This window comes from Lampetra fluviatilis, chromosome 15, assembly GCF_964198595.1.
Source record: "Lampetra fluviatilis chromosome 15, kcLamFluv1.1, whole genome shotgun sequence".
Classification (NCBI taxonomy): Eukaryota; Metazoa; Chordata; class Hyperoartia; order Petromyzontiformes; family Petromyzontidae; genus Lampetra; species Lampetra fluviatilis.
The window spans coordinates 8646517-8663239 of NC_136289.1; the positions used below are offsets into that span (position 1 = coordinate 8646517).

Sequence of the window (16723 nt, forward strand, 5' to 3'; positions counted from 1 at the left end):
TTGATCCATGATATTAAGCCGAGATGAGATTGGCATAAATTTGATGACATTTTTTGAAATTCAGAGGTTGTTTTCTTAATAATATATTCTGTCCTATTTCAAAAATAATAGATGATCTTCATTAAAAGGCAAAATGCCAAGCAAATATCAAATCAAACAGCTCTAATTTTGTACGTATGCACCTATGCAGAGCGTGCTGCGCTGTTTAATATGATTTTTGAACTTTCTTTTAATGAAAAACTGGAATAAAAAATCAAAGTTGGGCACACTCTGGTGATGTTAATGTGGCATTACTTGGGTTATTTTTGTAACAAAACATCAATTCAGTGGCATCACTAGAGCTTGCCTCGCAGAATTTGTTTTAAGATTATCATTAATAAGGCTTGAACCTTGTGTCAGACAGCCCGGAACACACAGCTAACATATGTACCGAAGAGATAACGCAGCTGTTTGTCTATGGGGTTGCGACATGCTTGTCGTGCGTTACCCTTCAACAATATTGCAGAGTCTGTGGACTACAGCTAGAGAGACTCCTGCTTGGAATAAATAAACCCAGTGAAGAGATGGATATTGTTGGTGTGCAAGAAAAAAAAAACAGTATATCCAGAGAAACCCACAGACAATGCTCATTCCTCTTTTTCAACTTCCTGAGCTCCCTTCCCCATCCATCCACCATGTTGACTCCCTACCCCGGTTGAACACTAGGGCTCAATGCCTTTGTCTCTTCTCCGTGGCCGACCGACTAACAGAATACTTAGGCCCATTATTTCAGCGCAGCGTCTTGAGATGCGGCCACATCTGATGCTACGCAAATCTACACTGTATCTGCACGACAAAAAACAACTTGTTGGTACTGCCACCGACCACACATTTATCTACCCTATCACCAAATCTGTAAATTAGAGGTAAGTGCCACTACACGTGACCACCCACAGAGTAGAGGATGTATGTATGTACGTACGTATGTTGAACTTCTTTTGCACCGTACGTAAACAACTGTGCTAATCGGAGGTGCGGTTTTATTCCGACATTAAAGCATTGCCGACTGCCTTACTGTCGATTAATGAATTAATCAATCATGAGTTGTGGTCGCATGCAGCGCCGCGGTTAGAACGTGCGCCTCTGAACGCGCGGCGATGCGAGTCTGCCGACGGACGGAACATTCCGCCCGCGCGCACGTTCGTACGCTTCGCCAGGTGGCAGATGGCAAAGCGAAGGAACGGTGCCACCCGCCACCTTCCCCTCTCGTGCAATTTCTCTCCCTTTGTGTCATTTAATTAAGACCCGGTGCAGAGACACCCACGGTGGACATCTGCTTAGAAATTAGGTGACACGGGATGTGACATTTTCAGGTTTCAATTTCGATAGCTTTAATGGAGGGGGACGCTGGGCTTAAAGATCGCCCACTCTGTTAGGGACTAAATTAATAAACCTGTAACGTTCATTACAAAGGTGTCTCTCCATCAGCGTCAACACGCATTAGCAAAACATGAGGCCAAAGCAGACTAATGATTTTAAATGCATGTACTTTAAATGTTTCATTCTCTAAACACAGGGGTGGGGACTCACAAGGCCTGTGATTTCATTTGATATGGCCCTTGGTCATCAGTGGCCTAGCACTTTGAAATGGCTTACGACATTATTGATCCATCACTGCAAGCATTGAAGCTGCACTAATCAGCTACAAGACGGGAATATTATATTCTCTATATCATAGTTTATGAACATACCTTCATTTGTAATTATGTTTTGGATATGAACATTAATTCATTCGTGACATTATTTTCATGCCAAAAGTTCCACTTAATTAAAAAAACCCGAGTGTGAACCAAAGATCATATGAAGCGATATCGGAATTAGTTCGACGATGTCTGCTTCTGTGAGTCACTCTCTAATGTGCTCTGTGAGACATCGGAATGGATTTTTGATCTCGTGACAAGACCGAGAGAACATCTGCGATACAAGTAGATAAAAACAAAATATTTCAAACATAAGGAAACAAACGATGATTGTGAGGAGTTAAGAACGCACAAACTCTCCGTGGAACAAAACGTCATCCATTAACTCTTTCTTATTCCAATGACGTACGTGTAAGCCATCAGTTTTACTTCCAATTTGCACGTCATCGAAACGGGAGGGCGTGTAGCACAGTTCGGCGCTAGCTATCGTAGAGAGTGCGGTCGTGTCGCTACGGTTCTCTGCGGTGGGTACAATTATCTTTACAATCAGCGGCGCTATGCCCCTCTAAATAAAACGAACACTCAACCACTCGCACGTTCCGAGATCCGGCGGTGAACGGGACCCAATCAGCGACTTGCGGTTGTGTTTGGAAGGAGGAAAGGGTTCGAGCGGCACAACACGCGGCACAACCGGTAAACACGACGGAGGGCTAAACCCATCCCAGCACGAGCCCGCCCCCCCCGCCCCCAGCCAGCGCCAACGCCCGGCAGCATGGTCACCTTCTCCAGATGAGCACCGATGAGCAGAAAGCCCTTGCTGGACACCATCTGCTCCTGCATGATGACGGAGCTCTTGAGCAAGTCCAGCAGGAAGGCCAGCAAGGTGCCACTGCACAGCGGGAGATACGAATGCAGCACAATGTGGATCTATACAGCGTGGAAATGCGACCACATCTCTCTCTATTTTGTGGAGAGGGCAGACAAGTCGTAGGTCTGTGTGCGAGTCTATGGGTCTCAGAATCGATTGGTCTCTGTGTGCATTTATTGGTTTCTATGCGAGTCTGGATCTCCGAGTGAGTGTTAACAACACAATGTGGGTTTATAGAGAGACTGCATGTGACTGCGTTTCAGCACTCTTGTACAGAAACAGTGAGATATAATCGTATTTGAGATACCATCTGTGTAAATAATAATAAAAGGCCCAAGTGTTGGAATAAATTACCATTATTAAAAAAACTGATCAAATAAAAACGTCATCTTAGGCAAAGCCCTCACACCTGTGATATGCGAAAATAAATTTAATGTAAGAGCCCTGACTGACAAAACATTTTGAATATGGTGCGATAAATTAGATTCGTGACAGTAATGATCTCTTAATTTCTTTTCTCCGCCTTCATTTGCATGAAGAAACATTTGAACATGTTTACATATTTTCACAGCGCATAGCGAGTTGTGCCCTTAATATTGAGCACACATTGTTCGCAATGGATGTCTATCGCAATTGACGCTCGCCAGCTTGAAGTAAAAGGATAAATAAATCACAAAATAAATGACAATGTCATCACTTTTCACTATAATTATTATTATCATCATGGCCTAGCACGTCATTTTAAAGTATGGATTTTGACAAATAACTATAAACAGAGGATCTCCCACATTAACTCATTTACAACAATGCACATTGCTGTAAATAAGAAATGTGTTTATTCAGGAAAGCCTCACCAAGTCTCAGTTCTATTTTTGAGCAAAGCTTTGGGGGATGTTTGACCAGTTCAATTCAGAAGTTTTTGCTTATAAGAGAGAACCTGAATACCCAGACAGAGTTGGAATAACCACTCGAAAGGTCATCGCACAGGAGTTCACAACCCATTTGCTGCACTACCATAGCCTGTGGCCACTTTACAAACCAGTGGGTTTGGGAGTTTCACAAATCTGTGTGATCGTGTTTGGAATGGGCCCTGGGACAAGGAATGAAGTGAAGGCCCCCCTCCCCCCGACCCTGTCCCATTTCCCCAATATTTGTAGCCAGATGCGTTGGTCTCGGTGCGGTTGCACCGAGACCCTGGTGCGGCCGGGTACGGGTACGGGTAGGGAACGGGTACCCGTACCCGGCCGGTACGGGGTACCCATTTGCGACCCTGGTGCGGCCGGGTACGGGTAAGGAATCAAAACCCGTTTGCGACCTCTGCTGCTCACTCAAAAGTGCCGCCACTGGCATGATCCCCCGACCCTTGCCCCCAAACCGCCGGACCGCAGGTACGCGCACCAGCACGCCCGGTCGCACGACTGACTGCGGCGAGCGATTTCCGCGGCGGTCAGCTCTCACCAGACAGAGGTGTTCATCTCTTCACTGTTGTGCTCCAGGAAGTCGAGCTGCCCGAAGAGCGGGAAGAGGACCTGAACACCGCCGATGGAGTGCATGGCGCTGTGGATCGGGTTCGTCACCACCGCTTTCACGCACTACGGCACACAGGGGAACATCATCATTATTAATTTTCCTAATTATCATCAGCGACAACATCACGCACAGGAACATGGTCATCATTATTTAATCGCGATCATCTGCCAGAGGAAGGCCTACCCAAAACGCCGCGATCTCTCACGGTCCCATTGAACTGTAAATATGTAAATGGTAGAATGTGTTTTAATAAACATGTCATTACAGCCTTAAGTGAAATGCTGGACAAAGGCTTCCCCATACTGTGTCGGTCATGCGTGTTGCTTGACCAGCCTTCACCACTCGAGTTGGTAAAGGAGGGGGTCCTAGAACCGGTTCAGATACAGTTTCACTCGGAATTGATTTTAGCCAAGGCCTAGAATCGAACCGAGATCTACGGGTTCACAGTGCAGTGCGCCAACCAATAAAATACTGCTCCATCGCCCGTATGATTTAGCTGTCGGTAATTCAAAAAATTACGTTTTTATAATATTTCAGTCGGTGCCCGATACACGGCATGAGCCGCGACGTAGGGGAGGGGGTATAGAAACTCCCCGGAAAGAAGTCCCGAACCACAAGCTTCAGAATTTCGAGGAGGGAGGAGATGGGGCTCACTGCCCCACCGAGTGGGGACCGCGAGCGGGGCGCGTGTACTTTCATCTGGGATGGGGAAGGTAGGGGAAGAAGAACTAAAGTAAGGGAGTAGAGAGTGTGGGGGTGCCGTCGGTAATTGGAGAAAAACAAAGCGTGACTTTTATTGCGTCACCAGCTCACAATGGCATATTCCTCCGAGTCACGTCACAGCAGGCGTTACACGCTTCATCAGCGCCCTTCAGGAATGCATTTTCTGGACAGCGGCAAACGCCGCGTCATCAACTCGGTGCCAACTGGCTCCACGTGGAGCATTGGCTGCCCACTCAACCATGCGGCCACACTTCACGAGACTGCGTCGCCCTGAATGCGCCCGATCTCATCGCATCTCGGAAGCTAAGCGGGGTTTGAGTGCGCTTTGTGCTCCGATGGATAACTGTGCGGAAATGCCTGCTGTTGTGGGTGGGCGTAGACTGCCAGGCAGCAAAAACATGGCAGTGTATACCAGGGGGTACCTTCTTGAAACTATCTTTGTGTAGAGCTTTGAGCGATAAGACTTTTGTATGCATGGTGGGTTTTCTCGGGGTAACCCGGTTTCCTCCCACATGCCAAACACTCATTCAAGGGAATTAGCCAAACATCCCGATGCAGGATCAACGACTCGGTGAGGGTCTCCTGGGTGAAGACACACGGAATGCCGCTAGTCATCACGCCCCTCCACTCTGCCAGCAGAATGCTTGCAGCAGCAAGTGGGCGGCCCTCGTTTGTTGCACCATAATAGACGCACATGGGTAGACGCAACAACCAGCAGCCCACTCTCAAAACAGGGCTACTCTGCTGCACCACATTCATCCCTCACCACACACACACACCTTTTCGTGATGTTTGGTGCAGTGTAAGACTGTGCAGCTTATCGAGTTACTCTGAAGAGTACCATGGGTGCTGTGTTATGCAGTACTGGGTAGTGGGGTACCGTGACGTGCAGCGTGAACCTGTGTTATGCAGCACTATGTAATCCAGTGTGGTACCATCTGGTACAATGCAATGCAGTATAGCGCTATTACGCAGCCCTATAACGCAACGCAGCGCGGCACCGTGTGCGATGCAGCATGGCAGGACGCAGCAGTGTGCAGCGGACAGCACGACGTGCCTGCAGCATGAGGGCGTGCGGCGTGTGCACGAAGATGGACGTGGTGTCACGGGGAGACGACTCCAAGCACAGCTGCCCGTCCGTGGCCTTGGCGTTGTAGGTGAAGGCCAGGGAGCCGGCGAGCCGGCCCTCGTACAGCACGAGCTGGTGGTGCTCTGGCAGGTGCAGGTCACTCTCCGTCTCAAACTTGAAGGTGTTCTGTGGTGTGCGAGGAGGGGTCGCAGGACAGAGGGTGAAGGTCATGGGCGCGGAATTTGCTTTCCCGAGTTGTATTGAGAACGATTCACACCGCCGCCAACACGATGAAAAAAAAGTCTTCATTTAGGAATTGATTTTAGATCGTTTCAGCTATTCCGTATAGTTTATTGTTTATTCCATCTCATTTGTAGAGTTTTGTTTAGAGTCAGTCAATATATCCCACACCACTGACCCATAATTCCACTAAGTTTCACAAACACAATCCCATTCACGTATCATGAGCGTAAGAAATTACTTTACCGACAAATAGATTCTCTTTACATGTTTAGCATTCAGCCTCACTGAACAAGAGACCAATCAACCTAGACAATGATAGAAGGGAATTTTGCATCCGAATTGGAGCTGCCTCTGAGCCAGACAAGGGATAAATCATCGTATGAGCAGTGGGAAGTGAGCAACGTCAAACACCATCGCTCTCGCTCCCACGTTTCATCCCAACGTGCAGCCCCACACGGCAAAAGTTTGACTACCCCGTGGCGAGATGTTAACTACCTCGCCCGGTATACAGCAGGCCGTGGGTTCAATCCCGACCCTGATGTCTATATATTTGGAGTTTGCATGTCTCTCTCCCCGTGGTCACGTGGATTTTTCTCCGGGTCCTCCGATTTTTCAATCTACATTTAGGAACGTGCGTTGAGTATTTGGCTGCGATAAATTTCCACGTGATATTCATGGCGAGGTTACTTCTGAAAAAGAGCTCTGTAGCTCAGTGAGCCTTACCTGGCAAATACTGAAACAAATCAGCTCCACAGGCCAAACAACCCAAGTCCCATTCCCCAATCAAAGTAAAAGCCGCTACCCCCAGCTTCGAGCGGCGGGGGGGGGGGGATGTGTTTTGCCGATGTCCTCGGTGCTTGTGCCGACAGCCGCACCCGAGCACACGCAAGTCGCGACGCATTGCTCACTTTGTATCCGGGCCCCAGCTGGAAAATGGCCGCCACATGCGAGCCGTTGAGGGCCTCGCTGAAGAGATAGACGGCCGACATCTGCCCGCTGAACGTGCGGTCGGCGTCGATGTTGTCCGCCGAGCCCAGGTAGCACTTGTCGAACGTCTGTTGGGGTGGGGGGGGAGCAGCAGGGGTGGCGGGAGGGGAGGAAGCGGAGGGGGCGGAAGTTGGGATAAGCGGGGATCCGCGAGGAGGAGGTAGGGGGAGCAGGAAGGATGAGCAGTGTGAGCTAAGTCAGGACGGGTGCTATCGATCATTACCACCTTCAAAGCAATAAAAGTTACTAAAGTGACAATGAACTGCTTTTATTTCACATCTTAACACAGTTTCATGTTGGTGAGAAAAAAAACGATTGTGGTTTAGATTGTGCTATTTTTAATCAACGGTCTGGATTATGGAAGTCGAAGAGCAGTTTTATTTTGGAAAGACTCTTCCCCACCATAGAAATGTGGAATTTCCTCCAATGGCTCAAGACTGTCAGGAGAGATGAGAACTGCCCACTTCTCCCTTAAGCAAAGGAATATTAACTTTAAATAAATGTAGTATATACACACTGTATGTATACTACATTTATATGACAAATAACTAAATATCGCAGGGTAATTTTCACACAAACATTCGTGTGTGATCTACATGTGGTAAGTGAACCCATTTATACAAACATAAGTATATTCACAACCAGCCGAGTACCAATTAAGACAAAATGTCTCTCGCAATGGAAAACTCGTAAAAGAAGAAACGGTGCAATCTTAATATCAACAATGATAACAAATTATATTAATACAAATAAAACCAAAACATGGTTTTAAATATTATAAATATAGCTGTACAGGAACACTCGCTCCCTAAAAAGACTTAGCAGCTATACATTGCCCACAAATCGTAAAAGTTCAGCATTCTGATATAACGCAATGCTCATTCGAGCGGCCGACTCCAGGCATGTAACAAACAACACATCATCACCCAACTCAAACATAAACTTCAACAGAAATCTTACATCATTGGTGCTGATGTACCAGGCCATGTCCCCCGACGACACCAAGTTGCCATCCACGTAGCAGCGGATCTCACAGTTCTTCCAACGATTGTACACGTGGACGATTGTGATCATGTACCACTGTCAGAACACACGCGCAGGCGGCACCACAAGATGAACTACAGGCACTCCTCTACTTAAGAACGAGTTAGGTTCCAGAGGTGACTGTCCGTAAGTCTATTTTTCGTAAGTCCAACTTCACTCCTGTCGATTCCAAACATGTTGTACGGCATGTACACTAAACACGGGGAATGGCTTTAAAGTTGTATAACCTCCTGTTGATGTAGATGCCACTGGTTCTTCATGTTCTGGAGACGTAGATGCCACCACCGCCATCTATTGCGCGGCAGTTTAACTTACAACTCTCGGTCCGAACAGGTAACTGGACATACGTACAGGTTTGTTCATATCTCTGAAAGGTCGTACGTCGAATTTTCCTAAGTAGAGGAGTCCCTGAACTTTGCTCATACACATGGCAATTGTCTAGCAATGTCTTGACACAAGGGTGGTGTACACATACCTGTGCACATGGCACTGTCAGGTGGGCAGTGTGCATTTCAAATAGGATGATTCACCCAGCAGTGATTCGACAGTGTGTGGCAATTCAGGGTTGCGACGAGATTTAAGAGTTGGCATCGTAGTGAATAGTAGCTTCTTTAGTGGTTGGAAGAGTGATGTGAATCCATACAGAGGTGCAGACAAAAACGAAATGGAACGTGTCAGCGGTTCAGCCAAAAACAGTGCTGAAAGAACAAATAGTAAAATATTAAATCTTACACGTACAATTCAATGCACATACCATGCATTGTACGCACAAATATTATATATAGATGCACAAATATGGGAAAAAACATGATGCACTGTGGGTGCTTTTAATTTTTTTTACAGAGCAGCAGCTTAAAGTTCAATTCGGGCCAAACAAACCATTTGGCATAAACTAGTAATGATTGGTACATGCGGCACACATATCATCACAAAACTCTGTTTGTGCCACAGTGCCAATTTTCACGAGGCAAGCCTACAGACGTCAATCATTCCAAAATTCATACGCCTGCCCAAAGCCCTGTACGGAGCCCTGTGGGAATCACACTTGTATAGATTATTCGGTCAGTCGCATCAAAAATGTATGGCTGGAGTGGGTCGGGGAAGAAAATATATATATTCCCCAACAGCTGACAATATACCGGGACGTAGTCAATCACACTGTGCCACATCGCATTTATAATGCAATGCATTCAGGCAGCGCAGTTCCTGCCTGCAGAGTTCCGTGCACAGTTGGGTTCACAAGTTAAGCACTTGGGAGCAAGTGTGGTCACCTGGGTTTCTTTTTTTAAAGAGCACGAACGTGCCATAAAATAAAGCTCAACCGCAGCAGGGCAATTAAATGCAGTGGCCTTTACTTAACCAGCCAGAGGCTCGTTGGGAATCAATGCGGCGGCTGGATGCGAGACCCACGGCGCCGTAGTTATGCGAAGACGGTTGAATTTTTCATCTTAAGTTTTCAGTAATTTTCCACATTTGGGATTGGAAAATACGATACCAGCGTATATAATGGGCTCTTCTTACTCATATTAAAATCCATATTGGCCGCATTGATAATTCCCTGCAGGAAATAATTGTGTGGATCCAAATGTTTTTTTGGTTTTCTCCACACAAGTGCCTGGCACCAGCATTTGCAACAACATCAAAATAAAGAGTTGGACAGTTTGGCTCGGAGGTCAAAGTGCTGACCTGGCACAGCTAAGATCCTGGGAAATGTACTCTCCCCAATATTGTGGACCGGCGGTGACTTGAAGGGATCTCAGCAGTTGCCCTGTGATATTCGCTTACTTGGCCCGTTCTCTAAAACGCAGGAATGCACTGCTCTGCAAGAGATTCGAATGGATTGTTTGTCCCATGACATGTCGCTGAAAGCACAATTGGGATGGAATTGACCAAACAATATATTTTTAAAACTCAATTAAAAAAAAAAAATATGCTTCCATAATTCAATGCCAAAACTGCCAGGGGCCTGCAAGAAAGAAATCAATGGCTCCTACTGGTTTTGTAATTTTCACCCATTCTCCGTGAAAGTGCCTGGAACCGGAATTTGCAACAATAACATGAGAAGCGCCAAACCTTCTTGGGCTGGAAGTCGTACTGAATGCAGTGCTGGGAGCCTTTGCCCTTGGACTTGAGTGCGGTTACAGTGAGGCAGCTTCCCATGAAGTGGCTGGAGTAGCCGACACCCTTGCTTGTGCGGAAGCTGAACCAGCGCCCACCACGCACACACGGACAAAGACACACACACACGTTATAATCTTGGCATTTACGTGCCGCTTGCTTTGAAAGCCTCAGCAACACAAGGCGCCTGATATCACGTCTCATCTAAAGATGCTTCCAAACACGGGGGCTTACATTAGTGTAGAAGGGGGTAATGGGGACACAGGGTGGGAGGGCGGGGGGGAGGGAGGTCATGGCAGGAAAAAATGGACGAGAGGAGAAAGAGAGGAACAATGCGGCACGACCCGGTATTAAGCAATCACTAAGTGGATTCTGTGGCCAATGGAATTTTCAAGGAAGATTTTCCAAAGAACGCAGGGAGGAGTAAGCTTCCTCGTATTTCTGGCCGAGCGAGCCGGCACACACCAGTACAGGTAGGGCTTCTCCTTCTCGGCGTTTAGGCTGGTGACGGGGTCCATGCGGACCCACATGTGGACGGTGAACCCGTTCTGGTACGGCCAGCGTGCTATGGGTGGCAGGGCGATAGCCTGAACGTACACGGACATCACACACACACACATTACACACACACACACCACAATCAGCATGGTCTGTTTATATTGTATAGAGGTTCTAAACAATAACTCAGACAAAATGGGGCACCGAATAACCATCAGTTAACAGTACCTAACAAAAATCTTTAAGCACCCATAACCTGCCAGATTCCAGAATAACTGTTATATGAGTAGGCATGTAACAATTGGCCAGTGATAATGATACAATAAATTGTCAGGTTTTAGGGTCAAACCTCGATTCTGCAATCAATACTTTTATAGCAATGCATTAAAGGACAGCATCTCTAGGGGCTGCTGGGATGAAGTGAGACAATTGCATAAGACAAATTATATTATATATTTTAAGAATACGATCACCTATCTGTATCGCGAACCTAAGAAATTATTCTAAGCGACGAATGCCTGAAAATTAGCCACCCGTAAAAACCTTTCAGCTCCGTACGATTTAAATCAAATGTCAACTAGCAAAAATGAATAACTGATACAACAGCATGACCATAATTCAAACAATCAACACATTCCAGTTTCGGGTAAAGGAAAGTGTAAACGCAAAAATCATATTTCATTGTGAAACGTTATAAGATAATTAGTCAAAACCAAACACCGCGATCGAGTCATTCAATCGTCGCGGGGGGACTCACGGATCCGCTACCCCCGGGGAAGCTGAAGAACGTTTCTGGGCCGTGCCTCTGGGGCATGTGGTTGAGTACGGAGAGCAGCTTGACGGCGTGCCGGCGCTTAGGGCACAACACACCACACGGCCAGAAAAAAACAACCCACAACACACGGTCCATTTTAATCAGCACCTATAATTCGCTCGCTCACTCATCCGTTCATTTCAATCATCGGTTCGTTATCGCCGTGCGAATTACTTGCGTCAGCCGGTTGGCTGGGAAGAAGATCTAAACGGGGCGAAGGAGCATTATGCAGCACCAAGCACACAAAGGAAGAGCAGCCAACTATCAATATAGCAAGGTGATTAATCACAGCATTTGCAAGTTCTGTGCTCATTAACATGCGAGGAGCTTATTTTCCTTCCCGTTGTGTGAATATCATGATTGATTTTGTCCAGCGTAAAGCTGAACAAAAGTTGCATCACTTCTGGGCTATGAAAGATGCAACATAAGAGTGTTTAGACATCAGGAAATATTCTTCCATTAAGGGCCAATGCAACATGGCGTTTTTTAAAGCACAATTTTGTAAATGACCACAACCTCACATGGCCACAACAACCGCACTGCAGGGCAATTCCATAAATGTGTTCGTCAGCTACGGCAAACAAAAAAAACAAGCGGAGAGATCTCTTCTAGATTTGAAGTTTTCGTGACTGCAATGATCCATACTCTTTGGTTCTTTCGGTAAAGTCACGTCGGTGAAAAAAATAAAAAATGAAAACAACTAAATTAAATCACGACGTTTCAGGCGCAACACAAGCGTCCTGCATCAGGTGGGGACCACCACAGCGGGAGGGAAAAACCGGAGGACCCGGAGAAAAATACATGCGACCACGGGGAGAGACATGCAAACTCCAAATATACCAGCATCAGGGTCGGGATCAAACCCACAACCTCCTGTATTCCAGGTGAGGTAGTTAACATCTCGCCACCGCAGTGCCCAATCATTGGTTCTTATATCTTTTTTACGGCCGCAGCATCAGAGCTTCGAGCTCACCCATCGGCACTTCTCTCCGCGCAGGCAGCCAAATAGGAGCTTGAGCTCACGAACGGTGATACTGTAGCTTGCCAGCACGCCCACCACTCCAACCAGAAGCTCTGAAATGAAACAAACACAATACGATTATACAATTTGCATTCGTATAGCAACTAAAGTCATTTGCATAGGGTTAATAAAACCGGGGTAGATTGGTGGTGCAGCGGTTAGCGTACTGCACTGTGAACCCGGCATCTAAAGTTCAATTTCCGGCTACGGCTAACACCCCCCTCCCCCCCATCCCCTCCCACTTCACAAACCCACACTGACCGGAGTACGGTCAAACAACCACGATGACTGACATCACATGGTAGCCTTCATCCAGCAGTGGACAGATGAAGGACTTCATGGGACCTCCTTTGCCAGTAGCAAAATATACTAATAGGGTTTTTCCCCTTTTTTCTGGCAACAAAAACTGACACCTTTTGCAAGGAATCATGCTTACATTAACCACAATACTTGCAGTCGAATGCAAACAAAGACAATGCATAAATTATCAGAGTATTGTTTTTGTTTGCATTTGACTGCAAGTATTGTGGTTAATGTAAGCATGATTCCTTGCAAAAGGTGTCAGTTTTTGTTGCCAGAAAAAAGGGGAAAAACCCTATTAGTAGATGAAGGACTGTTTCATTTAATGTGACCGCATTTCAAGATTCTGTAAAGAAACAATGGGCACGTTGATTTCATCGAGAGAGGCAGTCGGTGAGGGTCAGAGTCAGAGGCATAAAGGTCACAAATTGCTCGAGCTGGAAAGCCAAAGCAAGCACCCTGTTGTGATTGTCCATGCAAAGTGAATGCAAAGTTGATGAACTCGCGTTGAATGGGCCCCCACCTGTATTCATATAGAGCTCTGGACTATATCACCTAGCAACCCAGCAGCATTTGTTTAACAGGCTGCTGATGAAAGTCTAAACAGGTATACAGGGTGGCTTGCTTAAACACAAGGAGCTGGAAAACATTTTGTCTAGAAGGTCCAAGGGCTGATGGAGGTAGAGTTACCCCTCAAGCACCCAATGTGCGAATTATCCGCGTTTTGGATTAACCGTGCTCGATGGCGCATTTAAACAGGCTGGTTTAAATATTCGCTGCTCATTACTTGTCAATGGTCTGCGACTCATGGTCCACGTGGCAGCAAACTTTAACAGACCGTAAAAAAGAAAAGCCATTCTGCTTCTTCATTATCATTCTACCTAGATCAACAATAGTGTATTTTTATAACCAAACTTTCTTTTAAATTGTCTATGTTTTTGTTTTGTCCAGGGCATCGCTTTCCCCCTGATATTCGTGGCGGCGGTGCAAGACTTGTCACTTCACGAATCTAATCATACACATCTTTATTCATTCACGACCGCATTATCTATAAATAACAGTCCGTATCCCCAACTGCCCAGCCACCCAGCCACTCAATATAAATTTCATATAACTGTAATAATCCTTCAGGAGACGGCTTCGGAATCGGTCCTTTTTATTTTCACTTCACGATACACCTTGCTCACTCACTCTCCGTTGCTGGCAGACAACGGAGAGAGGACAGACCACCCACTTCTGACACGACCTGCCGGGTGTTGCCACGTGCGCGGCGGGGACTTAGTGGGTGGTCTGTCCTCTCTCCGTTGTCTGCCAGCAACGGAGAGTGAGTGAGCAAGGTGTATCGTGAAGTGAAAATAAAAAGGACCGATTCCGAAGCCGTCTCCTGAAGGATTATTACATAACCATGGAAACTAATTTGGAAAAGCTTGTGAAAAAACCCCTAAATAACACTACCGCGCCGGTGGAAATGGAAATAAAAAAATTGAAATGGAAACGTTTCGATTTAAAGGTTTCGTGACTGCAGGGATTCATCTTCTTGGTTCTTTCGGTAAAGTCACGTAGAATGGAAATAATAAAATAATAAAAATAAAACATAATTCTCACGACGTTTCGGCCACAACGCAAGCAGCCATCCTCAGGTGACTCTAAGACCTGTTCTCCACCTGAGGACGGCTGCTTGCGTTGCAGCCGAAACGTCGTGAGAATAATTGTATTTTTTTATTATTTCCATTCTACGTGACTTTACCGAAAAAACCAAGAAGATGAAACGGAAACGTTTTGTCGCCGTGCCTGCAGTGACATCGTCGAGCTTCTGCAGGCGCTGGAGGAGCTGTCCGATGAGGCCGGCCTCGGTGCAGGCCTGGAGGTTGCGCAAGCTCTTGCGCAGCACGGCCGTGAAGAGGCTGAGGATCTCGCCGCGGCACTGGGGGTCGCAAACGTCCAGCAGGCACACGAGGCCGCTCACACCCTCGGGGTCGCGCACCACGAAGTTCGCCTCCAGGTCGAACTGCCCGCCGACCAGCTTCGCGAGGCCACGCGGCGAGACAGGAGGGGAGGGCGAGAGGGGGAGCGACGTTAGTTGAGGGACCGCGAATAAACGTCACATGATATACCGTACACAAGCCTGTGACTGAATCACAAAGCTGCGTAGTCATTTAAAGAGCCGGGCACTGTGCGTAAAAAGAGGCGTTAGAGCAGTGTCCTTCATTGCAAGGCCCACAGACCACTGAAGGCCCCTGGCGGCCTTTAGCGCGGCCCCTGACGTGCGGGTCCCTGACAATACACAAATGTGAAAACACCCCTTATCATCGTGCTATCAATCCCAATGTGTGGCGGCCCTCACACTGACGTGTTATCGGCGAAAGCGGCTCCACTCTGAAAATTCGTGAAGAACACCTGCGCTCGAGGCTGCTGCCACGTCTACGCTGCCCCACCGTCACCAACTCGCACCGACCACCTTGCAGTACGGTCAAATCACCCGCACATGGGGAGGCCCTCATCCAGCAGTGGATTGACAAACGGGTTGTACATGAAAATGGTATATGCAAACTTAAAAGGCAAAAACATCATTCGGGCAAATGTGTGCAATGGCTTCAAAGCTTCACCTTTATTTTTTATGTATTTATCAGGCGGGTCCTGTTGCTGTGTGAGCATTATTGCACGTGGGAGGGTTACCAGAGTGCCCGTAAAAAAAAAATCCTCATATGCACAAGGGGAGAGCACTCAAAGATTGCCTGCCAGTCATAAACCTGCCAGGTTATATTGGCCTCCCACAGGATCAGCGCATTGCCCAAGAGGTAGGGATTACGCACACACATCATGGATCTGGCTACTGTAGAACAGGCAATTCAGGTGTTATAATAATAATAAAAATACTCGTGCAATTTATAATGCACACAAATATTTCACGGACATAAATGACCGTGGCTCTGAGGCGCGGAGAGACAAGCTCAGTGTCACTCGAAAGCCACGCGAAATAAGTGGTGGCTCCATTAGGTGGCTCTCAAAAGTCGGTGTAAATTGCACGCTGCCAATGTGCCGGTGGTTGGTGATTTGGACCGTAAGGGACCTGCCCCGGAGAAACGACACTGGCACCATCTGCTCCTCGGTATAGAGAGGAGGTTGCCTTGCGAGTCACTGGATGAAATTAGCACGGTTGGCTAAGTGCGGTGCGAAAGAAGTTCAACATACATACATACATAGTCACTCCACGACACCTGGCAGAGGGAATCAAGCCCCTTAGAAGGTAGTTTTAAAAATCCGCACACGGAACGTGTCACGGTGAACACTGCCCGCGCGAATTTATACGGCCGCAATTATTTCGACCACCTAAATTCGCACCAACATACGTCTCAAGCTAAAGTGTAATTGAAGTGAGCTGAGAACACAGCAATCACCGCTGCATTCAATTGCACTTCAAAAGGTCAATAAACGTGGTGTACATTTTTCACAATCGTTACGATCCAGTTTATTTACCCGGCTGCGTGAACCTTTGTGCTGGCTCCCTAGACCTCATCTGGCCTGGGGGTTTCGTTTTTCTATTTTCGGTTCGCCTCTCCACACAATGACGACGACACGAACGCGTTCACTCTCGCTGCGTTCACGTGGCACGTGACGCTTCACAACTGCGTTGTCTCTTTGCGAGACAACGCAGTTGTGAAGCCACGAACAAGGCTTTGGCACAAACCCATCGTGCGTTGCCATTAAATATTACGGGTAAAAGTTGAGACTGTATAAGAATACAGTCGTTGTGTATCTCCACAACTACTAATAATAATAATGATGATGATGTTATTCTTATATACAGTGCCATTCCAGCAAACTGAAT

The 16723-nt window shown here is 46.9% G+C and overlaps 1 protein-coding gene and 1 long non-coding RNA gene across 2 annotated transcripts in view; one reads left to right on the forward strand and one right to left on the reverse strand.

Annotated features, from left to right (window-relative positions):
• The window catches only part of LOC144936179 (lipopolysaccharide-responsive and beige-like anchor protein), a 287536-nt gene that overhangs the window by 257380 nt on the left and 13433 nt on the right, over nt 1-16723 (reverse strand). Inside the window, exons 2-11 of the mRNA XM_078863117.1 lie at nt 14686-14917; nt 12547-12647; nt 11517-11612; nt 10727-10848; nt 10217-10343; nt 8060-8179; nt 7021-7167; nt 5858-6055; nt 4006-4139; nt 2460-2568 (exon numbers count right to left, since the gene is read on the reverse strand). Coding sequence (XP_078719243.1) covers nt 2460-2568; nt 4006-4139; nt 5858-6055; nt 7021-7167; nt 8060-8179; nt 10217-10343; nt 10727-10848; nt 11517-11612; nt 12547-12647; nt 14686-14917 — 1386 coding nt within the window. The remainder of the gene's footprint in view (nt 1-2459; nt 2569-4005; nt 4140-5857; nt 6056-7020; nt 7168-8059; nt 8180-10216; nt 10344-10726; nt 10849-11516; nt 11613-12546; nt 12648-14685; nt 14918-16723) is intronic.
• On the forward strand, nt 797-5914 carry LOC144936183 (uncharacterized). Its single transcript, XR_013637388.1, has 3 exons — nt 797-905; nt 4044-4115; nt 5816-5914. It is a non-coding gene; the product is annotated as an uncharacterized LOC144936183 (long non-coding RNA).